Source organism: Balaenoptera borealis (assembly GCF_965194805.1).
Source record: "Balaenoptera borealis genome assembly, chromosome: 19".
In the NCBI taxonomy this organism is placed as follows: domain Eukaryota; kingdom Metazoa; phylum Chordata; class Mammalia; order Artiodactyla; family Balaenopteridae; genus Balaenoptera; species Balaenoptera borealis.
In genome coordinates, this window is record NC_138878.1 from 6,487,277 (window position 1) to 6,513,903 (window position 26,627).

The 26,627-nt window shown below is 54.3% G+C and overlaps 1 protein-coding gene and 1 long non-coding RNA gene across 2 annotated transcripts in view; one reads left to right on the forward strand and one right to left on the reverse strand.

Annotated features, from left to right (window-relative positions):
• CMIP (c-Maf inducing protein) overlaps positions 1-12,948 on the reverse strand; it is a 237,991-nt gene extending 225,043 nt beyond the window's left edge. The window contains exon 1 of the mRNA XM_082366336.1: positions 11,998-12,948. Within this exon, the coding sequence (XP_082222462.1) occupies positions 11,998-12,798 (801 nt within the window). The 5' untranslated portion in view covers positions 12,799-12,948. The remainder of the gene's footprint in view (positions 1-11,997) is intronic.
• On the forward strand, positions 12,181-20,456 carry LOC309616165. The gene is made up of 5 exons (XR_014237310.1): positions 12,181-12,277; positions 13,061-14,368; positions 14,467-14,613; positions 15,142-15,701; positions 16,121-20,456. It is a non-coding gene; the product is annotated as an uncharacterized lncRNA (long non-coding RNA).
• The last annotated feature ends 6,171 nt before the right edge of the window (positions 20,457-26,627 follow it).

Here is a 26,627-nt window from a genome sequence, read left to right on the forward strand (position 1 = left end):
CAGGCATCTGGGGCTGTGGGGAGCGGAGTACTGGCACGTACTGGGCCGAGGCCAGGGACGCTGCTCAACATCCACAAAGCCCAGGACGGTCCCACCACCAAGTAAGATCTGGGGCCCAAGATCAATAGGGCCAAAGGGGACACGCTTTGAGATCATGCATGAAAATGGCTTAGCACTCTCCCTACTCGCTGTGCACACGATCATGCGTGTCACACGTACCCGTCCAGGAAGAAAGCAGAGATGGCTCTACCCCAAAGTGTTCATCTGGGTGACTTCTGGGTGGTGGGATTATGGGAGAATCTTTTCCTTCTTTATTTTTTAAGATCATCATCATCCCCGGGTGATTATTTTTGTTTTATTTTACAAGTACGGAGGCGAATAGCTGGTAGAGAAGACAGACGGGCAAAGAGGCAATCGCCACCCAGCTGGGGAAGTGCCAGGTCGCAGGGAGCAAGCCCTCACTCCAACTGGGGGTCAGGGAAGGCTCCGGGGGCCAGCAGCATTCCCCACGGCAGAGGGGAGAGGGGCCGAGCCAGAGCCCCGATGGGTGGGGGGAGCCCAGCCACACTCTGAGATGGGCTCCAGACCCCATGCTCACCTCCACCACGCCATCATAGCCGGCTCTCAGGGACAGGCCATCTCAGGCGAGGAAAACAGGCTCCGAGAGGTTGAGTTCATGATCCCAACACCAAGCAGGGGCAGGTGAGAAGCAAACCTCCACCACGGCTCTCCCAGAGACGCGTCTGCAGGAAGACGGCCGAACCACCCAGGGTGAGACACTCAACTCTGTCCCCACCCTCCTGCTTACTTCACGGCCCCCCTGCTCAGCAGGGAGCCAGCCCTGGCCACCCTGGGCCTTCCTGAGCCTCTGCTCCTGAGCCGGGCTCACAGCCACATGCAGTTATTCTCTGGAGCCAGATGGCCTGGGTGCAAATCCCCGCTCCACCACTACTAGCTGGGTGAGTAGTGACCTCATCTCTCTGGGCCCCAGTTTGATCATCTGTAAAACAGGAACCATGACAGCAATACCTCACAGGTGCATCGGGAGGTTTAAACAAGCTCACCTACGTATGACCCAGCAGTTTCACTCCTGGATACGTATCCAGAAAAAAAGAAAACACTAATTCGAAAAGATACATGCACCCCCAATGCTCACAGCAGCATTATTTACAATAGCCAAGATATGGAAGCAACCCAAGTGTCCACCAACAGACGAATGGATAAAGAAGATGTGGTATACATATACAATGGAATACTACTCAGCCATTAAAAAAAGAATGAAATTCTGGCATTTGCAGGAATGAGAATGGACATAAATCAGAGAAATATAAATACTGTAGATGTCACTTTCGTGTGGAATCTGAAAAATAACACGAATGTATATAGCAAAACAGAAATAGACTCACAGACACAGAAAACAAACTAGTGGTTACCAGTGGGGGGCGGGGGAGGGGCAAGCCAGGAGTATGGGATTAAGAGATACAAACTACTGTGTATAAAATAGATAAGCAACAAGGACATATTGTACAGCACAGGGAACTATAGCCATTATTTTCTCATAACTTTTAAGGGAGTGTAAACTGTAAAAATACTGGATCACTATGCTGTATACCTGACACTAATATAATATTGTAAGTCAACTCTACTGCAATCAAAGAAAAGTGCTCATCTACGTGAAGGCTCGCAACAGGAGACGCTGTGTGAGCGCTAGCTGTAGTTCTCACCGCTTTGCCGGTGACTGCTCTCACCGCCCAGGGCCCGTGCTCGAAGCCGGCAAGGAGGCGCCGGGCTCTGTGCAGGAGGCCTCTGGCTCTGGAGCCAGGTCGTCTGGGTTGCAGTGATGTAACCTGAAACTCACAGGGCCTTAGTTTCCCCAAGTGTAAACAGGAGCCTGAGGGCTGGGTTAAATGCACAGATACACCCAAGGGGCTCGGCCGGGGCTGGAGGAAATGAGCGCTCGCTACTGACCCGCAGTCACCTCCACCCCATCCTGGTCTGTGTGACCCCGCAGGCTGACCCTGCTTGGACCCCCAAGCCCAGTAGCCACCAGACTGCTGGGACGGGTCAAGCTCTTTCACATTCCCACCATCAAGGCAAGCGTCGGCCACAGGGTCGTGAAACGCGACCCAACGGGAGCAACAGGCAGACGTCAGAGTCACTGTTCCTCTTTCCAGCGGGGCAGCCCTGCTCCCACTGCCCCACAGCCCCCAGGCCCGAGGGCCCACTAAGGGCACCAGCAGGGCGCCACAGCTGCCCTGCCTCGGCCTGAGGGTGCCACCTTCCCAAGCCCCAAGGCTGGGCAGGGCCTTCCCACCTGGCCTCCAGGAAGGAAGCTTCCAGAAGGGGAGCCCTGGGAGCCAAAGCTCAGAGCGGAGGTCTCAGGCCCGGGATCCGGAAAGCACCAGAGGCCTCTGGTGGCAGCGGCCTCACGGGCCCGGCAGTGGGCCAGGAACCGCGGGCCTGTGTCCACCCCGAGGCCAGCTCTGCAGGGCAAATCGAGGGCCCACTGCACGCACTGTCCTTCACTGGAGGTGAAAGAGACACGCAGGGTTCCAGGGACGCAGAGGGTGGAGGTCTGGACGTGGCTCTTCCCTCTCCCCTTCCAACAGGAGGGACCACCCAACTGAACCTGTGCGGCAGCTCATTCATTCCTTCCTTCACTCATTCATCCACTCATCTGGCCAAAGAGTGTCTGCTGAGAGACACAGCCTCAGGGTCCCCGTCTGTAAAATGGAGGGAGCGACAGCAACTTGCTGGGCTGTTATGGAGGTCACCGATGTGACCGCCCAGCCCAGCTCCTAGCAAACAAACTCTCGTGAGTGGCCACGAGACCACTGCTGCAGTGGTCACTACAGTGACTAACGCCTGGCCTGGTGACTCACATCCCTGCACTCCTGAAGCTTCCATTCAGGGGCATCTCGGGCTCCCAGCTGGCGGCCCGCTCCCCGTCCCTCTGCGTCACCATCAGGGCCCTCCCGGCTCGCACGTGAATCCCACACCAACCTCGAGGGCCCCTCTGGGAAGTGACCCTGCCTCCATCTTTCTCCCTACCTGCTCTCACGGTGCCAACCACTGCTGCGGCCCCTCTGCCCATTCCCACCCCTGGCCCCCAGCCCCTTCTCTGCCAGCCCCCAACCCTACCTCTGTCCGTCCAGATGCGTCTCTCCTATGAAGTCCTTCCTGAAACCACCTGGCCCCTCCAAACAGCAGGACAAGGCACAAATCTCTCTGCGGCTGTGTGCTCCTATGGCGCATCCTAATTTGAAGCGTCCCCCAATTTAACTGTGAGCCTTTGGAGAACCAAGGGTCGTCTGACTTTGTAAGCGTAGCACCAGGGAACACTCATCTTGCCAGCCCAGTGCCTGGAGATACTCACTCCACAAGTGCAGTACCTGGGAAACTCCCTTTGCACACACAGCATCTGGTACTCAATTCACAAACTTGGTACCTGGCGCTTACCCTTTACAAATACTTGGCATTCACTTTCCAACACCAGTTCCCTGAACTCACTTGACAAATTCACAAAGGGATGTCTGCCAAACATCGGCAAACACTAAACTGATAAGCCCACTGATTACCCACTAAGACGTTGCTGCAAGAGGCTGAAATCATTTTACGTATATCCAACAGATGCACACATATTCACGGACACACACACTCAGGCGTGGCGGCAGACCTGGCTTTGCCTCTCAACTCCACTTCTTTCCAGTTCTCCTCGTCTGAGTCTCCGTTGCAGCGTCTATAAAACGGGAAGAGTAATAGCTGCCCCGTAGGATTGTTTGGAAAATTAAAAGAGCACAGTGCCTGGCACTCAGCAGGGAGACAATAAGTGTTGCTGTAATCACGAGCGCATTGCTCCATCCCTTGCCACAGGTTCACTAAGATGTTTTATTCCCCACCAGAGAGCAGACTGCAAACTTCCCTGACCTGCCACCAAGCTCAAACCCAGGAGCCAGAAGAGACCACGCCATCTGAATTTCCTTTCCAGGGAAGCAGCTCTGCTGCTGGTACCCTGGAGACCTCCAGACCACTGCAGGGTCCCAACGGCCCTGGGGCGGGTGTCGCCATCATTCTGTGGTCTCCTGTCTCCTGGACACGGCTAGCCCCCTCCCTAGCCTCCCCCGCACTCGGGGGTAGCCGTGTGACCGAGCCGTGGCCGATGGAGTGGCCAGACCCACAGACCGAACCTCCACCTGGTTCTCTCCTTCTCCCCAGCCCCGACTCCACGAGGCCCTGAAGGGGCAGAAACCCCCACTGGACCGGAACACGAGGCAGATGAAAACCGTGCTGCGTGAAGCCCCCCAGGTTTGGGGGCCGGCTGTCGCAGCAGTCAGCCCACCCTGACTGTGGCCCGGCCGCATCCACGGGGACGGCTCCACCACCGGCTGAGCCTCACGCAAGCACACGTGGCGATTCACATTCACCTGGGCTAGACAGCGGGCCAACGAGGAGGCAGTCTGGGCTTCCCCAGGCTGCGTGCGCCTATCTGCAGCTTCTCTGGGCCTCGAAGAGCTTGGGACTGGCCCAGGACACCAGGACACGTTCCAGTGCCATCTCCTCTCTCCTGATGACCCCAGCCCCAGGGAAGCCTCCGCTGCCCCGCCCCGCGGAGTCCGGCCCACCCACCCGGGGACTGGAGAATCCAGCTCTTCTGCTTCCCTCCAAAGTGAGTTCACTCAGCCTAATCTGTTTATACACTCTCCCGATCTGATACCAGCTTGAAAGCAGGAGAACCCATGACAAAGGAAGGCAGTGAAGGCGCTAGGGGTGCGGGGAGTCCTGGGTGTGAATCCCAGCCCAGCGGCTGAGTCACGTGGAAGGGTCGTGGGGCAACACGCTGGCGCTCAGCGCTTCCCCCCCCTTCAATGCTTCCCCCCCTCAGCGCTTCCCCGTAGGAAAAAAGCCTGAGGCGAATTCAATGATTAGGGTGTGCTAGGTCCTAGAACCTTTGTAACGCAGTACGGACAAAGGGAACTGGTTTTGGTAATGTAAGAGTCTCTTAAAGCACTGCTATTCTTCGCTATGAGAGGGAGCGGGTTAAATAAAACACACACACCCCAGAAGCGCTAGAAACGAAGGAAGCTCCATGGGGCAGGGAGCTGCCTATACGCCCAGCACCTAGCACATTCTGGGTGCTCATAAATATTTTTTAATAGATGATAACAGCTCCTGGAAGGCAGGGGTGATGACAACTGTAGAGCATTTACTAAGATCCGGGCCCTTCACTGGGTGATCTCTAAGTCCTGTCCGGCCTCAGGGCCTTTGCACTTGCCATCCTCTCTGCCAAGAATGCTCCCCCACTAGATACCATCTCCTTCCCTGAACACCATGTGCAGAGTAGCAAGGCTCCTGGTCCCCAAGCCCCGCACACCCCACCCACCGCTGCTTTGTTTTCTCCGGGGCCGGACAGATTTTATAATTACTTGCTCAGCGGTTCATTGTCTGTCACCTACCCCAGTCCAGGAGGGCAGGGACTGGTTTTCCTCAAACTGCCTACAAACAGTGATATTTATCTGTTGAATGAACTGCCGTGCCTTACTCCACCTAATCCTGACATCATGCTAAAAGGAAGTCCCCAGAATGTGAATTTCACAGATAAGGAGGGAGGTTAGGTGACCTGCCCAAGGTCACCCACCAGCTAGGACGCTGCAAGGGCAGGATTCAAGCTTGCCTGTCTGACCCCTCTGCTGTGACTGGCTCTTCTCCCCCATCCACCTTCCTGACACCCCAGACACCGGTATGTGGCAGGTGTAAAGAAATGGCTACTGGACATTCAGCTTCAGCACAACAATCAATTTCGGCACCAAAACTATGTTCTCTGTGGTCCCCTTCCCCCAACAGACGTGAACACCTCCCCCCCCACACACATACACACACATGCCTCATCACCCTCTGCTGGTATCAGCCAAGCTTCCTTTCAACCTCACACGGCCTCCCTCGGTGGCCCGCTGAAGGCACTGGGTGCCTTGTCACCAGAGCCAGGAGCAGGGAAGAGACACTGTCACTTCCTCCTTTTCTCTAGCATGGGGCCAGGCGGCCTGGCTTCCATCCTGGGGAGGCAGGAAGCCTGGGGACAAAAACGATGCCCTCAGGTGGAGCAGGAAACAGCCCTCCCGGCCGTGCAGACCCTTGTCCTTGGGGCAGAGGTCAGCGGGACTGCCCGGAGCCCCCGATCAGTTCCTGATGGGGCTGGGGGGCCAGACCCTCAGGAGGCTCCCTAGCCAGTGACAGCGAGCCAGACCCCAGCATGACTCCAGACCGCAGTGACCCCAGGCAGCACTGCCCTTCCCCCCTCTGAGGGAGGGTCAGCTCACCCTTGCAAAAGCACTGTGGGACTAAATATTTTAACACTCACCAGAGAAGTAGGCAAAAAACATTCCGATTATCAAAACAGAAACAACTCCACTCAGTCAAAGTGGAAAGTGTCTTGTTGGAAACTGCAAAAGCCTGGGGCTAACCTAAATGTCCAGTGACAGGGGATGGTCTACCTACATTATTACGGTGCCCCTCTGTGACGGAACACCAGGCAGCAGGGAAGAGCAGCTGTGCAGGCAGAGATCTAGAATGACTGCCAAAACACACCGTCCAACGAACAATAACGGCACAGGACAGCGTGTAAATGCCCAGAACGATCGGCAAGGACGCAGGGCTGGCCTGCGAGGAGGAGGCCTAGGGGCCGTGGGCCCTGGAATAAGAGGGAAGCTTCGTTTTCCCTTCTGTGCCTGTTGTACCATCTGAATTTATTTGATGCGCACGTTACTATTTCAATTTTCCAAAAAAAAAAGAGTTCTGTATTTTTTTTAAAGAAACTAGACTGTGCCCCCTGAGAAATTTTTCTTAAACTGCTTTCAACAATTTCGTTGCTTTCATACATACCAGATCCACTAAATACCCCTAACTTTCCCAAATGCACCGCTCATCTCAGGAGACTTTCCTCTAGAGACTGCCCATTTTTAAATAGCAATAATCCCTTGCATTTGGGCAGAATTTCTTGAAGCACTCTCAGGGTAATTAGGAAAACACCAAGTGGAATACAGGCCCCTTGTCATACCCCTACTGTGTGCTGGCCGTCCTGCTAGGTGCTAATCTGAGTGATCCCCAATCCTTTCAGCAACCCTGTAAATGAGGTAGGATTATCCCACCCTCTAGGAGGAAAAGCAAGCCCCGGCAAGGGAAAGCAACGTTCCAAAAGTCACACAGCCAGGAAGCTGTAACCTCAGAATCCAGAGCCGGAGCAAGTGGCAGCAAACCCTGTTGTGTTGCCCCACGGTGGAGACGCCCTGAACCATTAGGCTGCCTTGCTTAATCTCACTTAATCCTTTAATCAAAGGCGCAACTTGACCATCTCGGATGTTCATTCCACCAAAACACCAAGGGGATACCATCCACGTGGGCCAAGCTGAGGCCGGCAGCGAGGCACCCTCAGAGAGCTTCGGTTTTTTAGGATGACACGGCCACCAGGCTCCCCCTAAGCCTCACCGGACGTGGTGCCCCAGAAATGCCCTCTCCCACTGCCAGGTGAGTCAGCGGGCTCCCCGGTTGGCACAGAGGAGCGGGCAACACTATACACAGCCACCTGTGGGCCACGGAGCCCAAGCCAGCTCGGCAGCAAAGCCCAGCCATGAGCAGCGAGCGAGACACCTTCAACCTGGACTGGTACAACTTTGCCAGCGGCTAGGAAAGGCATCTCGGATTGCGCCAGGAGAATGGCAGCATCAAAACTACTCCCTCCTTAAAATGCACTTATTTATTACAGCCTGGGGAAGGCAGACGACGTGTGCTGTTTACAGAGAATTCAGATTTTTTCCTCCGCTTCTGTCTCAGCCCCTCCCCTCCACCACCTCCAATCAGACAAGTAACCTGGGAAACAAATTTGATATACTCCAAAATCTTATGACAAATGGCACTGAAAGAAAAAAAAAATTCTTTGTGTTTATTTATGCCACAAAAAAACATCACATAAATCAAAGGCGGGGAGGACGGGCACAAGGAGGAGGTGTAAGTGACAAAGCGGAGAAATGAACACGCGTGTACGTGTGCACACAGGCGAGCTCCCACGGGACTTCTGACTACTCGGGAGGACACAGATTTTCATTCCCATGGGGAAACCACCATCGGGATGAATGCAGTACTCTGACACCCAGTAGGTGCTTCGTAAGCATAAGTCCAATTTCAGAAGGTTGCCGCCCCCAAGAAAACACCAGACTGAAGAAACCAACGAGAACTGAGGTGACTCCTCTTTTCCTTTCCACAACAGAAAGCCCAGAGACATTTCAACTGAAGCAGCAGAGTGGTGAAAATTTAAAAAACAAGTCACTGATGAATCGAGGCTTGAGAATAAAGAAGGCTACTGTGCCTGTGCTCTGACCCCTGTTTGATCAGACTGGACCCTCCCCATTCTGAGATGCCACGTGCTACATGTTAAAAAAAAATAAGGTAAAATAAAAGGTAAGCAGCTGATTCGTACTTCTTTGGTGCAGAGGAGACAAAGCACACGGACAAAGCCCTCTTCCAGAGGACAAACATGCCTAGCAGGTGATCAAATTCAGCCCAGACACGAGAACGGCAAAATGGATTGTGGACCCAAGGACCCGAACCTTCTTGGCTACAGCCGACACCATGGTTGGCAACCACAAAAAGCCCAGGGAGGCCGGGGACTGGGAAGTCTGGACGCCAAAGGGGAATGAGGAACGGCGGCATCCAGGCCACAGCCTGGGCAGATGCGCCCTTCCTCTGGCAAGGTGCGGCCGTGTGCACCCCAGGGAGGGGCGGACGCCTCCCAGTCCCCCCTCACAGCAGCCGGGTCACTGGCGCCTTTGTGTTTCCTCCTTTGTTTATGAGGCTTCTGGATCCAAAGTCTCCAGCACAGAGTGCATCAGGCCCGGCGCTGTCACCGGCCATGTCAGGCACTGTTGACTGTGCAAGGATTTAATCAGTAACCGGCCCAGCAGATAGGCACAGGGGCAAGCTCCAACCTGACCCCAGAGAAGGCAAAGTTTACAGCCAGGCCAGGGGGTGAGGCCGCTGGCCCCCTGGGGCCCCAGGCTGAGCCCATCTCCCCGGCAGGGAATGGAGAGAGGTCCGTCCACCTGGGGGTGTACCCAGCTGGAGCCGCCTGCCAGGTGGGACTGAGAGCCCCCGGACGCCTCCACCCAGGCCTGATGCAGCCGTGGTCCTGGAAGCCTGGTCTGTAGCTCTGACTGACTGGATCAGTGCAGACAGACCCTGAAGACGGTCTGGGCAAAGAGTGTATTTGGTTTGTTTATGGGTTTGAATCCAGATCAATCACTCTGAGTCTTGTGCCTGAAAGCCCACACAATTAACCAGATAATCTCCAGATGGTTCTGAGGTGGGCTGTGTAGAGGGCTTAACAAAAGGATGATGTACACTTTATGGAAGGCTACGACCAATACAAAACACCTGATACACCCGGCAGCTCGAGGCTGGGCCACATGGGGCTTTCCGTTGTAGTGAACTGCACTCAAATTCACCTTTGTTTCGTTTGGGCTCACATTTCTCAATTGAGTGCTTGGGCCGCACTACAAAATGCAGACAGATTACATAACGCCCGGGCCTCAGGGAAACCCCTCAGGGGCCTGCTTTGCTTCCCGGGGGGGCCTGGACACACCAACAACCAGGTGTCTCAGGATGGGACAAGGTCCCCAGTGGTGGTGCCATGCACACCCCTGCCCTGGAGGCCACGGCCTCAGCAGCCCCCCTCCACGCTCACAGGCCCTAGCAGGGAGGGCCGTGCACCCCACCGGAGCCCACCAAGGCCACATGTAAGGACACTCCCTGCCCTGCCCGCGGGGCTCGCCGAGGACAGGCGGAGAAAGGGGGCAGCCCATTGGACACTCGCGCGTAGTTCCTCCCTCCTCGCTTCCCAACGCCACAGCAAGGCTCTGCTGAGACAAATCTTGGGCCGCGGACGGCCCTCGGCCCCCAGTCCGGAAAATCACGGCTCCTCTCCAGAGAGGCCCAAGCAGACGAAGGTGCCACCCACCACGGCTGGGGAAGGTGGTGCCGGGGCCCCTGGCTGCTTGAGAAGCCAGCGCAGGGCTTCAGGCTCCCTTCCTCCCCACTCTTTCTCTCAAACAGACACCTCTTGAGCAATCAGAGGTAAACTGGGGGAGGGGGAGGGGCACCTTGAGCCTCCGAAGCTGGCTTCCCCCAGCCGTGGGCAGCGCAGCACAGCTCCTGGCTTCTCCCGGGGGAGCATGGGAGCGCGGCCTGTCCTTCCCACGGGGGGTCACTGTGCCTCCCAGCCACCTTCTCCTCCCCAACTCCCCTCCACTTTAAGGGGTGACAGAAAGAAAAATAAAGCTCCCCCAGCCCCGGCCAGGGGGAAATTCTGAAGCCAGATTTGGAGGCTGCTGGTCCCAGACAGGGAACTACTGAGGACACCAGTTCCTCCCTGAATCTGAAACACTGCGCGCTGGCGAATTTTCTGAGGCTCTCCCTCCATCAAATGAAAAGCCAAATGCCGAGGCCTGTGGCTCGGGACAGGTTTGAGAACGTGCATGAGCCTGAGACTGAGACTGGACCGCTTCTCTGCAACCAGGGATCCTCCCCGAGAAAGCAGCCTTTGCAGATTGCACCAATGTGCCCACAGGAAAGAAAAAATAGGTGTTCTGAGCACGTCGGACCCAAAATTCAGAATAAAAGTCCTCGTGTGCTTCAGTGCCCTGGGGGGAGCGGGGGGGGGGGGAGCTGTGTCAAGGAGTATGGTTTCTTCTGCTAACTTTTCCCCCTCCCCATTCCCTGGAGCATGTGTCACGACCTGTGACACACTGCCAAGGGAACATGGATGCCGGGGAAATGTCTGCACATGCTACACGTTTGTGACATGCTATGTAAGCGACACCCTGTTTCCCGGCTGGGTTTTCCTTGGCACAGGTGTGGGCAGGCATTAGATTCAGCGCCCCCACCCCGACCACCGTGCTTAGTAAACCGGATCACGGTTGCCCCAGAGGGGAGCGTGCATTCTAGGGAAGACCTGCCACCTCTCCATAGAGGACGGGACCCCCTCACAGCAAGGCTCAGGCCCAAGCAGAGCTGGTGCTTTAAACTGTCCTCGTTTCAAAACACAAAGCATCCTGTTCCGGCTCCTGCCCGCCACCCTCCCCCGCTGAGACCCCACCACAGCCCTCTCTCTCCACCTTGCAGATTTGATTTCAGAAGCAGATCGATGACTTCTCTCCCTCTCATGAGGGTGACCCAGTCCCAGCCATGTATTTTAAAACAGTAACAATAACATAATAAAACCTCCAGCAACAAAACACACGTATACAATACTGCATAGACAATGCAAGACCAGAACCCCACAGGCCAGCTTCCGCACTAGAACTTGACCGCCCCCCGTGGGGAGGAGATAGCCCAGGACCCCTGCCCCCTCTCCCTCCTCCTCCCCCTCCACTTCCATCCTCCCAGTGTGCCAGTGAAATTTTTTCAGAAAGGGAAGCACCCACTTTTGCCTGCCAGCCCGGGCAGGAAAAAGACGGGTAGAGAGCAAAGAAAGGAACTGGCTTCTGGAAATTCTTTGGGTTTTGGGGTTTTGAGGTTGTTGGGTTTCTTTTTTTTTTTTTTTTCTGGTTGTTTTGTTTTCCCATCCGCCGCAAATCCAGATGCGCTTTCCGAAAGGGAACCCCACCACCATCAGGGCCCAGCCTCGGGGGTCTATCCCAAGGTCCCATCCGTAATTAACACAAGCGCTGGGCCTGGAGGTACCCAAATGCTCAGTCCGGGGTGGGCCAGATCCTCTCCATAATTCTAAGGGTCTCCCCGAGCCCACCGGCAGGGCAGAGCTTCGGATTCCACAATCCAGTCCGGAGCCCAGGCCAGGAGGGGGGCGCCCGGTTCTTCCCGCCCCCCGGCGCCCTGCAGGCCCCGGGCTCCAGGTGCAGCGGCAGGCAGGGGGCAGCCGGTGGGAGGGGGCGCCTCCCGGGCCCCGAGGGAAGGCGCGGGGGTGCAGGCGCGCCGCCGCGCAGAGCGACTCACCGTGGCGGACGCCAGGCTGTTGTCGGCCAGCGTTAGGTGGTGCGGCTCCCAGCGCCTCAGGAATTTCGAGGTGAGGATCTTGCTGAGAAAGGTCCGCGGGTGCCGGATGACACAGACCTGGATGTCGCCCTCCTGCAGCAATTTGTACCTCATCCCGTTGCACAGCAGAAGGGCCCGGCGGCAGGGCACGGCGCCCATCTTCGTGCCCTCGGGGGCCGGCACGTCACCCCCCAGCAGCGGCTTGGTCTCCTCGATCTGCCGGGGATCGCCGCCGCCCGAGGTGCTGGTCAGATCCATGGCCGGCCGGGCCGGGGAGGGGGCCGGGGGCGGGGAGAGGGGCTGTCCCGGCTGCCCGGGCGGCGGGGCCCCCGGTCGGCGTCCCGCACCCCCCCACCCCCCAGGAAGGTGGGGGGGTGTGGGGCTGGGGGCGCCCCGCAGGGGAGGGGCCCGGGCGGGCAGGCGGGCGGGCGGCCGGCGCTCGGTCCTTCCTGCGGGGCTCCGGCTTCCTCCTAGCTCGTCGGATGCATGCTCGCGGCGGCCGGACCGGCTCGGCGGAGGGGCGGGCGGGCGGGGACGCGGGGCAGCGCCGGCGGGGGGGCCGGGGGCCCGGCGGCGGCGGCGGCGGCGAGCGGGGGCCGCGCGGGCGGGCGTGTCTCGGCCCCGCCGCCCGCTCGTGTGTACAGTACGTGTGTCTGGGCGGCCGTCCGCGGGCGAGTGTGCGGCGGGGGCCGCGGGGGCCGGCTCAGTTGAGAGATTGCAGAAGCCGCTCGGCGCCCGCGCGATTGGTCCCCGCGGGGTCATGTGCCCGCCCCTCTGACGTCAATGGCGGCAACGGCGGCTGCCGCCGCGGCTTCGGCCTCTCGCAGGCGGAGTCCGCCGCCGGGCGGGGACGCGAGGGGCCGAGGCGCGACTCGACGGGAGGGGGCGGCCCCCGGGGAGGGGGCTGGGGCGGGCGAGCCCTGGCAGGCCCGGGCCCGCCCCGCCCGGAACCTGGGGAGTGGGCGGGGGCCGCGGGGGCGGGGCGCGTGACGTCACGCCGAGCCGCGCCCCCGCCGGTGCCCAGGCCGGTGCTGAGCCGCGCGGCCCGCCGGCCCGACGGATCTGAGAACGCGCCGCGGCCCCCGCAGCCCACCCTTACCCCCGCGGCCAGCCGGGATCCGAAATGTCAGCGCCCCGAAACCTGTCTACGCGGATGGCGGAGGTGCGGCCAGGTGCAAACCTGAGGGACCGGGGCCGGGCTGGGCTGGGCCGAAGGTGTGGGGACAGGACCGCAGGCAGGACCTGTGACACCCCCGGAACCCCAGCTCAGGCCGTCCACCTGGCTGGCCAGATGGCGCCACAAGACAGAGAGATTTCCTCGAATTGAACATGTCCCGTCAGTTATCCGGGGAATGAGCCACACTGCCCTGGCTCAGCCTGCAGGACTCTGCAGGCCTCCTGATCATTTACAGATGTCTGCCCGCCGTGGCCTTTGGGGTCCTCAAGCCTCCGGGGGGGAGGGGACAGGCTCCTCAGCGCCCCTCCTTCCTTCTGCCCCTGGAGTCTGATTAGCTCCTAATAGGAGCCTAGACAGCAAAATCCCTCCCCAGCGTTACCGGCGCCCCCCTCCTCTGCCTGCACCCCAGCAGCTCCAGCTTCTTTACCTCTCCCCTCAGGCCGGGACCGGGTCATTCACCTCTGCATCCCCAGGTCGTGCGCAGGGCTGTGAGAGAATCATATTGGAAGCCCCTTTGGGGAATGAGCTATGGTGTCACTCGGGAACGCCAGCCGTGCAACAAAAAAACGTTCCCTTTCTGCCATCAGGAGTGGCACCTAAAGCCACGCAGCAAGTGCTCTGCTCTGGGGTGGGGCTTTCTCACATCCACGCACTTCTGCAGTTAATACCATTAAAACCCCCAGATCTGTGCCTTTTTTGTTAAGTGAAGGTGTCTCTGTAGTGAACACACAAGTGTGTGAGCATGCGTTGAATTGCATCATGAGTGCCGAAGTTTGTCCACAGCAGCCCTAGGGTGGGGACTGACCCCTCCCCCTCTCTCCCAAGAACAGACAAGATGAGGGCTCCCCAAAACACTCTCACCTGAGCCTGGCCAGGGCTGGGGCCAGGGTGGAAGGCAGCGCCCCCGCATGTGTCCCTCACCAGAGAAGACGCATCTCCAGCCTGCCCAGGAGATGGGCAGAGCTGTTCTCTCCTCGTGAGCCCTGGGGAGGCACAGTTAGGCGGGAAAATGGGGAATTCACTGACTCCCCACAGCCTGCTGGCAAATTCTGTTCTTGAAGTTCTGAACATCAACGGCCTTGAGAAAACCATCAAGCAAGGAGGAGTCAGGCAAGCCAGAGACCCCACCCGGTGACACAGATGTGGATGCCAGAGGTGGGGATGGCGGGGGGTTGTGACCGAGACGCCCAGGCCACGCCGCCAAGGGGGTTAGGTCTGTTGTCCGAACCTTGATTGAGCTCCTGCCGTTGCAGGAGTAATTCCCAGCGTCCTAAGCACGCACGCAGCTTTTCCTTCTCACAGCAACCCATGACACAGGGTTGACCCATCAGCATCCCCTCCTGCAGGTGAGGATACAGAGAGACTGCCAGGCTCACTTAGCTAGCCAGGACTGAGCCCAGGTGCGGAGCTCAGGGTCTAAGACCATGTAAAGACAATGACCACACTGTGCTTGGGGCTACAGGAAGGGGGAGGGGGGGTATCTAACCCAGCCGGGCTGTGGCACTGGGTGCATGTCCTGACTCCAAGAGGTCTTTAGGAATCAGGTAAAGAAGGGGAAAGGTGCTCCTGGAAGGGGGGACGGCACATACAAAGGCAAAGAGGTGGGAAAACCCTCAGCCTGTGCAGGAAACTCCAGACTTTTTTTTTTTTTAATTTGTTTTTTATTTTATTTATTTTGGGCTGCATTGGGTCTTCATTGCTGCATGTGGGCTTTCTCTAGTTGCGGCGAGCGGGGGCTACTCTTCGTTGCGGTGCTCGGGCTTCTCCTTGTGGTGGCTTCTCTTGTTGCGGAGCATGGGCTCTAGGCACGTGGGCTTTGGGAGTTGTGGCGCACGGGCTCAGTAGTTGTGGCGCACGGGCTTAGTTGCTCCGCGGCATGTGGGATCTTCCCGGACCAGGGCTCGAACCCGTGTCCCCTGCATTGGCAGGCGGATTCTTAACCACTGTGCCACCAGGGGAGCCCCAGACATTTTGCCAAGGCATGCAAGGAGCCCAGCGGATGCAGGGCAGAGGCCTCAGAGGTGAGCAGGGGCTGAGCGGGCAGTACCTTGAAATGCAGGCCCAGGGACCAGACTCTGCCCTGAGAGCAGTGGGAAGCTACCACGTGGGGCATGCAGGGAGTGACTTGTAGATATCACCTTCATAAGGTCACTGGCCACAGCATGACATGGACAAGATTTGCAGAGCAGCAGCCTGGAGGCAGGGAGGCTGGTGAGGAGGCTGTTGAGGGTACCCGGGAGGGAGGTGATGGGGTCCAGCAGGAAATCATGGAGTGGGGAGGCTCGGTGGCAGACAAAGCAGCTGCTGTCCACTCGAGGGACATCCGTGGACCCCATTCAGGGGGCAAAACTTCAGCAGAACGAGATTTACCAGGATGCAGAGGATCCCTGATTTTATCCAGACATCCTCAACACTGCTTGACATGGTGGTTGATTTGTAAGCATTAAACAGGAACAGCATGATAAAATGACCAGCACCCAAGTGCCAGGTACTATGCTGGGGGCGTTTTATATATATATATATATTTAACATCTTTATTGGAGTATAATTGCTTTACAATGCTGTGTTAGTTTCTGCTTTATAACAAAGTGAATCAGCTATACATACACATATATCCCCATATCTCCTCCCTCTTGCATCTCCCTCCCTCCCACCCTCCCTATCCCACCCCTCTAGGTGGTCACAAAGCACCGAGCTGATCTCCCTGTGCTATGCGGCTGCTTCCCACTAGCTATCTATTTTACATTTGGTAGTGTATATATGTCCATGCCACTCTCTCACTTCGTCCCAGCTTACCTTTCCCCCTCCCCGTGTCCTCAAGTCCATTCTCTATGTCTGCGTCTTTATTCCTGTCCTGTGGGGGCATTATATATTGATATTTGTTCTCCTTTCTTCCAACCAACACAGAAGGCAAAAATTCTTATCATCCCCATCTTAAGGGCGAGGAAGTTGAGTCTCAGAGAGGATCAGACAACCACGGGGATCCAGCCAAGATTTGTACCCGAAATTCTGACCTGAAAGTCCATGTTTTTCCCGCTCCTCCTTTGTAATGTTTTCCTGAGCAGGGACTCAGGAAGAAAATGTTGAATTTGATCAATGTCATCTTTCAATAAGAATATCTCTTGGTCTGAGGTTGAAGTCAGTGTTATGGAGCCCCCAAGATACTGCCAGAAGCTCCTTGAGAACAGAAACCACTAGTTCCTGGTTGACAGCAGCACTCCGTGCCTGCACGCAAATAGGCAGTGACTTTTGGTCAGACTCACCTACCCTCTGTTGCTTAGGAACGTGCAGGCAGTAGGTCGAGGTCAGTGAGCGTGTGAGGAGGTGGGACACATTGATAGCTGGTGATACGCAGAGCCCCTCGCCTCCCACTGTCCCAGGTTCCTGACCTAAAAATGAGTAAGTCCAGCTGTCAGATTCCTTCAGAAGTCCCCTCCCTCCAGCCCCCCAGCCTCTGTAGGAGACACAAGCCCATCAAGTTTCCACTGATGGATCATGTACCCAGGTCATCCTTGGTGCCACAGGAACCCTGACTCTGCAAAGAACAGTGCAGGCCCCTTAGAGTTCACCCTCCTGGCATCAAACTTGAGAGGGTTACGGAGCAGCAGGAAGAGCACGCAAGTTCACGAACCCTTCACTCTCCTCAGGCCCCCACTGGCCAGCGGACTCACAAAGGTCACCAGACAGAGCTGCCGCATTCTGCATTCTTTGCTGCAGTCCCAAAGAGCAACGTTCTGCTCTCACCTGCTCACTTGGGTCAGCACGTGGGAGACTCAGCACTACGGGCTTACCCCGGGCCATGCGGGTGGAGAAACTACTCCGCTCGAGGAGCCGGGGGAATGCAGCGAGCAGGCAGGGAACTGCCCTCGTGAGCGCACATCTCAACCCCGAGGTCCCTCACGTCACCCCTGGAGCCAACTCAGAGGGGAAAGACAGACCTGTTACCCTGGCTGCCCACAAAGAGGTCTGAGGAAGTGGCCAAGTGCCTGGTGGGGAGGAGAGCATCGGAGCTGACGGCCAGCCCTAGGAGAGGGCCACCTAAGCACCCGCTTCTAGCAGCCCTGCCCCTTCCGGCAGACGCCCACAGGTGGGTGTCCTCCTCGGACTGGTCTCCAGCGGAGATCCTCAGCAGCCTTTGCCCAGCTCCCTCCTTGCCCCCGCCCCCAACTATGAAGTGGTGCACAAACCCAACACACTGTACCCTGCAAGAGGGCAGGGTCCATTCCATTTCTGCACATCATCGTGTCCAGTGGTGTGCTGGTGAATGTTTAACCATCGGCTTGCGGGGGGCGGGGAAGCCCTGATTTATAGCATTTGACAATTCCCCAGTTGGAAATATTCCCACCATGGCCGTTTTCAGGTTATCAACATGCATCACTGAACGTGAAGTTGGGAAGAGACGCACCCCATTGTAGAGTGCTTCTACCCTACAGACAGAACATTCCAGGGGGCAGCAAACAGTGACTGAGGGGCCAGACTCAGCTCATGGCTTACAAAGCCTAAAATATTTACTACCTGGCCCTTTTACAGAAGAAGTTTGGCGACCCCTGAAAGAGACATAAATAACCTACAGAACGGAGATACAAAATGTAGTATAATATGTAGTCAAATAATTAGGAAGTGGTGAGTTTTATTACCTTTTTAAGAATATGATTTATTTAATCATAACTTTATATTAATTCAATCTTGTTTAATGGCTGTTTGACAACCAGCTTGCAAAATTCCTGAAAAATTAACAATCAGCTCTCATGAGCCAGTATAGGTCAGCTTCAGCAGGCCCCTGCCTGTTCTGGCCCAGAGAAGATGCACGATGGTTATCTGCTGAATGGTTGGAAATCAAACTGCAACACCAACGTTCTAACCACTAGGCAACCTTGCCCTGCTTCCTTCCTTCCTTCTTTCATTCAGTTCCATTAAACATGTGTCTGTTAGCACCTAATGAGTGCCAAGGACTTTGTTGGGGACTACAGATACAGCTCACACAAGATGCTGCCCTCATGGGCTCATAGTCGAGCGAGGGGAATCAGACACCCCTCCTCCCCCAATCACCCCCCCCCCGCAAAAAAAAGTATGCAAGGAAGAAAACAAACTCCTTGCCCTTTCCTTTACCAGCTGTGTGTATCTCTGGTTGATTTACTATAAAATGGGACTGCAACAGTACCTTTTTCCAGAGTCATAGGAATTAAATGAGATAATCAGTGTCGAGCTCACAGCCTGGCACTGGGTAAGCACTTAGAATAAGCGCTGGCTATTTTGTGTTGCCACTGTCATTTTAGAACCCATGTTTCCACGGCCCTGATCGCAGGCCCTCCTCTAGATCACTTCTCCAAACGTTTCCCATCTGCCCAATAACTGGGATACAGATACCCAATACAGCATCTTTGCAGGGTTTTCAACTTTGGCGCTATTAACATTTAGGGCTGGATCATTCTTGGCGGCAGACAGCTGTCCTGACGACTTCAGGGTGTTTAGCAGAATCCTTGGCCTTAACCCACAGGTGCCAGGAGCAGCCACAATTTGTGACAACCAAAATGTCCCCAGACGTTACCCCGTGTCACCTGGGAGGCAAAATCAGCCCCGATTGAGAACCGCTGGTTTAAGGGAAGACGTTTTTCCCACCCTGTCAGCCGGTACAGGCTTCTCCCCAGCCATCCTGTGGTTCCCAGTCTGGGGGAGATTATCTTGTCCACGTTCATGCAACGGCACGTCCTTCCTCAGATGCCACTTCCCAGGGGCCGGAGGAAACTCGCAGCCAGCTTTATCAGACTGTCAAGGAACACGAGGACACACAGGATGAAATAAGGTGCAACCTGTTTTGAGTCGTGTTTTTGGAGCCCTTTAATGGCATGAAGCCATGCCTGTAATCATATGCGAAGCACCAAAAGCAAGACAACAGAATTGTTTGTTCTTAATTTCATAGCTGCCCATGGCACTGTTGCTTTTGGGGAGCGGTCCGGAAGCTCCATCTGAAAACTCCGTCTCAAAATTACATCACCCAGGAGAGCATTCCCGAACCTCATTTTTAACAGGCGTGAGACACCAGCGTAACGGAACACACACTCTGTACCGATGGCATTTAATGTACTGATCGAATAATAAAATGTGCTTATTCTCCTGGTATAAGGAGAGGAGTCATGTTTTCATCCTTAAGTTGGGGAACACGCCCCTTCTGCTTCTGAGCTGATGTGAAGTCAGCCCATTTTCTAGGCTCACGGGTGGGGAAGAAGGGAGGAGCGGGTGGGAGCACGATTCCTACTTCGCAGCCTGTGATACTGGGTGGCTGAGTGATGACTGTGCCACCCCACCTACTTCTCTGGTTTGGGGGATTTGGGGGGGCAAAGGTGGGCATCAAAGGAACATGGAGTACCACCCGCTCTGCCTTTCTTTCTCACTCTCACCAAATAATTAAATCTGCGGTTAATTTTTTTTTCAAGTATTACAGAGGATTGAACATTTATCTGGAACTAATCTTTGTTACACACAATCAGTGGATTCGTTTATATACACACACCAAAACCTTAAGAGCGGTTCTCTCTGGAGTGGTGGGATTACAGGTCATTCTTTTCCCTTTTGAAATCAACATTATCGAAGTATAATTTACATGAAATAAAATGCACCCACTTTAAAAGAACAGGTTGATAAGTGCTGACGAATGTCTACACCCAGGTAACTACCACCCCAATCAAGGTACTGACGTAGAACATTCCCACAACCCAAGAAAAGTTTCTTACGCTCCTTTGCCGTTGATTCCAGCCACCCACTTCCGGACCTAGGCAACCCCCGATCTGCCTTCTGTCACTACAGATAGTTTTACCCCTTCTTGAACTCCATATAAATAGAGTCAAGAGATATATCCTGCTTCGGGTCTGACCTCTTTGATGCAGCGTAACAATTTTTGCAATCCATCCGTGTTGGTGCACGTATTGTGGTCTGTTCCTTTCATGGCTGACTAATCTAACCATTACATGGCTAAAACAATTACAGGGAAATATCGCTTTCTTCTTTATGCCTCTCTTCCCACCCCCCAAGCCCAAATTTTCTACAATGAACATGCATTGATTTGTTTCACTTTTTAAAATGAAGATGAATGCCATTCGTTTTTTTTTTTAATTCACGGGGACTTTATGAAGAGCCCGAACGCCAGGCTGCCGCTGACTCGTGGAAGTGGATGCCTGACACAGCTCCGCAGAGGACTGAAGGCCATGGATCATATTTTTAAAAATAAAAACCACTGTGTTTTTCAGATTAATTGCATCTCTCTCCCACACCAGCCTTTGCGGTGAGCTGCTCAAATTGACCAATTTAAATGTGACCTCACTTCTTTCCCCTCCATCCGCTCTGAGTCAGTTGCTAAGAAGCAAAAGGAAAGGAAGTATCGGGGGGGGGGGAGAGGGAAACGTGTTACATGTGTGGAGTACGTGTGGCTCTTCCAAAACTTCCCCACACCCCCCTTCCATCAGCTGAGGCACGATCGAGGGTTTGTGCAAGATCCCAGAGCAGGACAGCAGAAGGATGCCATCCAGGGGCTCCAGGTAGGATGCGAAGGAGGCTGAAAGCACAAACTTTGCATCTGGAGCCCAGCCGTCCACCTGACTTAGGTGGGTGATACTAACCAAACCTCTTAACCTCTCGGAGCCCCAGTCGCTTCATCTGTGAAACAGAGATCCAATCATGATACTCACCATCGAGCAAATGAGATAATGCATGTAACGTGCTCAGAACAAGGTTTAGGAAGAAGTCAGTGCCCAATACATGGTAGGGAAAAAAACGGTTGCTCAACTCCTGGTCCCTTCTTTCTCCAACCACAGCACGAAACTGAAACTGCAGTCTGCTTGGGCTGACAGGAGAGGAGTGGACATTTTCCTGTAACTCCAGGGAGCAGACCCTCGCAGATGCAAAGAAACGAGGGGAAGTCAGGCTGCAGCATCCAGGTATTCACCAAGACCCCGGTTGCAAGAGAAACCAATCAGAGTAGCTTCAAAAAGGGTGGAAATGGGTTTTAAGGAATCGAGGGTATCTCACAGAACCCCAAGGGCATAAAGGTAGGCAGGTCTCAGAAAGAGCCAGAAACCAGGGACCCAGGAGCTTTCTCTCTGCTTTGTGTACCTGCTTCTCTCTGACTCATCCTTCCCCCCATCCTGGCTTTCTCTGCTGTGTTGCCTCAGCCTGACAGAAGGTGACCATTCGAGAGACCAGCGGGATCAACAAACTAGGAGCTCTCTTTTGGTCCAGTTCTAAGGGAAGAACTTGGTTGCTCAGTTGGCCCAGATGCCCACCCTAGCCAGTGTCCGAGCCGAGCTGTACAAATATGGCTGCTGGCAACCCCTCCTTAGAGGTGAGAAGGACGGTCAGGTGGGTCACTGTGATCTGGTCAGACCCCCCCCCACCAAGAAACGTCTTATCCCAAATAACAACTACTTCTTTCATTGTGTTCCCCAACCTTGTGCATTTCTTGACTTTATTAATAATAATAGCAAATAGCCACATAGGGCTTACTGTGTGCCAGCCACTGGTGTAAGCACTTTGCCTATGTTGATTCCTTTAAATTAATCCTCACAAAATTGCAATGAGGTTTATTGTGTCCATTGTACAGATGAGGAAACTGACAAGCGGGGAGGTTAATTAACTTGCCAAGGTCACACTTGAACTCAGCCAATCTGGTACCAGACTCGTTCTCTTAGCCACCATGCCATGTTGCCTATTTTAGCCCCGATCATGTTTTTTATCATTTCTCTGTTAGCCCATGTCTCTCAAAAAGAGAAAAAAAAGATGAGGAAGGGGATGAACGCCATCTCTGACATTTCACAAAAGCCTTTTACAGTAGACAATGGAAAACGCTGGAACTTTGCTGGCTGTCCTCACTGTTTCATTTTGAACTGTGGGAGTCGGAGGGACAGGCATGACAGCATTGTTATTGCCTCTCCACGCTGCCCTGTGACACTCCCCTGGCCTGGACCACCTGGGGCAGGACCTGCAGCTTCTTAACCTGCATGCAATGGGCGCTCAGTAAGGTGGTTTTTGCCGAGAAAATGTGTTCCCCGCATTACAGTTTTCAAAGCACTTCCAAAGACAGGCAAAGAGATCAGTTAATATATTGTCCCCGTGCTACCTCAAGGAAGGGGAGTCCGTGGGAAGAACATACACGTGAGAACCCAGCCAAGGAACAGGAATCACGGCAGGGTCTGCACAAAGCCTCCTCTCTCCTCTCTGCCTTTTGTCCTGATCTCTCTGGGATTCTGGTCCAGTGCCTCATGGGACTCTGGCTGCCTCTGCTATGTGTCTGGCACTGGGCCTGAAATGGCCAACTCAGCCCAAGCACCAGGGCTAAGTGGGCACCATCTCCCAGCTTCCCACCACCTCCAAATGTCCAGGTGAGGAACCTGATGGATGGCTGGATTTTATCCAGACAGGCCCCGAGTCTCAGGTTCTTTGGCCCCAGGCTCAAAGAAGGAAAGTAACTTGCCCAAGGTCTCCCAGAGGGGAGGCCACCAAGTCAGGATTCTGGCCTGTCAGCACCCGGACTCCTTTCCTGGGCTGCTGTAACAAAGCACCATAGCCTGGGTGGCTTAGACAGTGGAAATGTACTCTTTCACAGCTCTGGAGGCTAGAAGTTCTAAACCAAGGTGTCAGCAGGTTTGGTGCCTTCTGAGCGCTGAGAAAAGGACCTGTTCTGTGCCTGTCCTGTATCTTCTGGCGGTTTGCTGGCCATCTCTAGCTTGTAAACAGAGGCATCTTCCCAAGCTCTGCCTTCAAGTTCAAGGCATTCTCCCTTGGTATGCCTGTGTCCAAACTTCTATTTTTATAAGGACACAGTCATACTGGATGAGGGGCCCACCCTATTCCAACGTGACCTCATTTTAACTTATTACCTCTGCAACAACCCTATTTCCAAATAAGGTCACAGTCCTTATGTGGAGGTACTGGGGGCTAGAACTTGGACTTTTTTTTTTTTTTTTCTCTTGGTTGCGCTGCATGGCTTGTGGGATCTTAGTTCCCCAACAAAGGATGGAACCCGGGCCCCCCAGCAGTAGAAGTGCAGAGTCCTAACCACAGGACCGCCAGGGAATTCCCCTTTGGACATCTTTTTTGAAGGGCATAATTTGACCCTTCACAGAGCCCAAAGCTGGCTTTGGAAGTGCCACTCCATTCTGCCCCAGCCGGTTCTCACCATGACGCCCTGGCTCCTTACAGCCCCGGAAGGCTTCGCTCATCCTGTTTTCCCTGGAACAGGCATGGACACAAGTCTGCCCTCCTGTCCTCCAGCTCACATGGGAGCAGTTCCCAGGAAGCAGCCGTGATTCAGGAGGACCCACTGGGGCACCCTGGGTGGGGCATTAGGGAGCTTTTATTCAGACGGTGGCCCATTGTGTGACCTTCTCCACCAAGCCCCAGTGTCATCAGGCAACTGCAGAGGCATTAAACCTGTACAGCTCACAATGGACTAATGAATTTCATTCAGCGTGGATGACAATGACCCAGGCATCAAAGCCGGCTGGTGTGACCTCCGGCCTTGTGGTTTCACAATGGTGATGCTGGACAGGTGTCTAGTCCTGGGCCAGAGATTCAGGCAAGTGATTCATTTCTATATTTATTCACTTCTCTATTTGGTTTGGCTAAAAATCTTCAGCAGATTTTCCTCGAAGGTGAATCAGCCAAACCTACCCCCCGAGGATTAGTTGCATCTCAGAAGCCCAGGATCTGGGTTCAGGAAAAGTCGGTCCTGCCCATTTCTTCAGCCTTGACAGATATCACCAATCCTCTGTGGAATGCTACCTAAGATCACAGGGCAGGAAGGGGTGGGGTGAGGAGTGGAATCCAGGACGGTGTAGCTACAGTCTGTATTCATTTGGTACTTTGACTTGGTGACTCACAGTTTTGAGACTGGACTTGGTGTCTGCCTCCTTGAAAGGAAAAGTGCTAAGGGCATCACCAACGCATCCAGATCCCAGCAGCTGCGACCCCCTCCTTCATCCCCAGGGAGCAGTCAGTGAGATGGAACATTGGCCTTGCCAGACCTCAAAGAAACCCCTATGGGGCTTTCAGTCCACCCCTCCTATTTTGCAGGTGGGAGAAACTAAGGGTCAGAGAAGAGAAGGAGCCTTACCCAAGACCACACAGGTGATGGATGGGTGGCAAATCCAGGCTCAGAGCTCCTGATTCCCCAACCCAGAGCTCTCCCCGGCCCCCAATCTCCTGCTTTTCTTCTCCCCAATCTCCTGCTTTTCTTCTCCCGCTGCTGACGGAGGATGCCGGATCCTTTGTATTTCTCATGTGTCTGCCTGTTGTCGGAGTCTGTGGAATCAAATCCCTGGGGAGGCTCATCGTCCTCTTTTCCATCTGCCCCAGCCCCTCAAAACCAGGCCGTGTGCTCCCTCGCCATCCTAATGATGTGTGCTGTTGCTTCCACCCTCTCCTGGGATTTCTGCAGCTTTTCACACTTTACTGCGTTTCCTCTGGGCCTCCCTCCTGGGGTCACCACCCTCAGGCCCCAGATTCCACCCGGGGCATTTCCTCTGAGCCCCTCTGGCTCTGTTTCCCACCTCGACACTCCCTCATTCTGCCATCGTCAACTGCCCGATGCTGGCGGTCCTTCCTCAGGGCCTAGTGGATAGGGTGGGCCCAGCAAACAAAGTGAAGACAGACCCCCTTGTGGCTACAAACCAACATAGCTTCGAAAAGTCTAGCAGCCCAGGAACACTTTTAAACTTTTTTTTTTTTTTTTTTTTTTTTTTTTTAAAGATTTATTTATTTAATTGATTGATTGGTTGCTATGTTGGGTCTTCGTTTCTGTGCTAGGGCTCTCTCCAGTTGCGGCAAGCGGGGGCCACTCTTCATCGCGGTGCGCGGGCCTCTCAGTATCGCGGCCTCTCTTGTTGCGGAGCACAGGCTCCAGACGCGCAGGCTCAGTAGTTGTGGCTCACGGGCCCGGTTGCTCCGCGGCATGTGGGATCTTCCCAGACCAGGGCTCGAACCCGTGTCCCCTGCATTCGCAGGCAGATTCTCAACCACTGCGCCACCAGGGAAGCCCTTTTTTTTTTTTTTTTTAGAAAATGGATATATTTTCACTTGGAAAAAATCAGAAGATACAGATGAAGAACAAAACAAGTCATAATGGATGTTAATTAGGTACCCACTACATTCTAAGCACTATGCACATATTAGCTCATTTAATCCTCAAATGAGAAATCCTACACGACAAATGACATGATTTCTTCAACAAATAAATGGCAACAAAACAAAAAAAACCAAAAACATGAGAGCAAGGAGAGTGTTGAGGTTAAAAGAAACTTAAAAGTGCTACCAACTGTAGAGAGACAGGTAGATAGATAGGCAAGTGACAAAGCACAGTAAACATGTCAGTGGTTCAATCTAGGGGGTGACACACGCGCTCACTGTAAAATCCTTCTGCCTTCACTGGATATTTGAAAATTGTCCTATTAAAACTCTGGGGAAGGGATTTCCCTGGTGGCGCAGTGGTTAAGAATCTGCCTGCCAATGCAGGGGACACGGGTTTGAGCCCTGGTCTGGGAAGATCCCACATGCCGCAGAGCAACTAAGCCCGTGCGCCACAACTACTGAGCCCGCGTGCCACAGCTACTGAAGCCTGCACACCTAGAGCTCGTGCTCCGCAACAAGAGAAGCCACCGCAGTGAGAAGCCCACGCACTGCAACGAAGAGTAGCCCCCGCTCGCGGCAACTAGAGAAAGCCGGTGGCAGCAACGAAGACCCAACACAGCCAAAAGAAAAAAACAAAACTCTGGGGAAATGGATATATCAAGCAAATGAAATGTGTGGATCTTATGGATCCTGATTCAAGCAAATCAAATTTAAAAAGCATTTATGGGACAACCAAGGATGACTATACACTGATTAGACTTTAGATGATTTCAGAAATTGTTTTTTAAAAAATTTTAGGCATGATAATGGTATTGTGGTGGGGTTTTTTTAAGAGTCTCTTTGTTTGGGATTTGCTTTAAAATAACAGCAGGAGGAAGGGTGGGGAGGTAGAGATGAAACAAAATTGGCAATTTATTGCTAACTCTTGACCCTGGGTAATGGAGGTTCACTAGACTATTTCTTCTTCTTTTGTGATGGCTTGAACATTCCCATAATAAAGAGTTAAAAAGAAGAAAAACACTCGTATTTTGCACTTGAGGAAACTGAACTGAGGTTTAGAGATGTCAGGTTATTTGCCCAAGATCCTGTAGCCAGAAATCCCTTAATAGGGATTAAAGAAAAAAATTCCTGGAACTTCCCTGGTCACCCAGTGGGTAAGACTCCATGCTCCCAATGCAGGGGGCCTGGGTTTGATCCCTGGTCAGGGAACCAGATCCCGCATGCATGCCGCAACTAAGAGTCCGCACACCGCAACTAAGAAGCCCGCATGCCCCAACTAAAGATCCCACATGCCGTA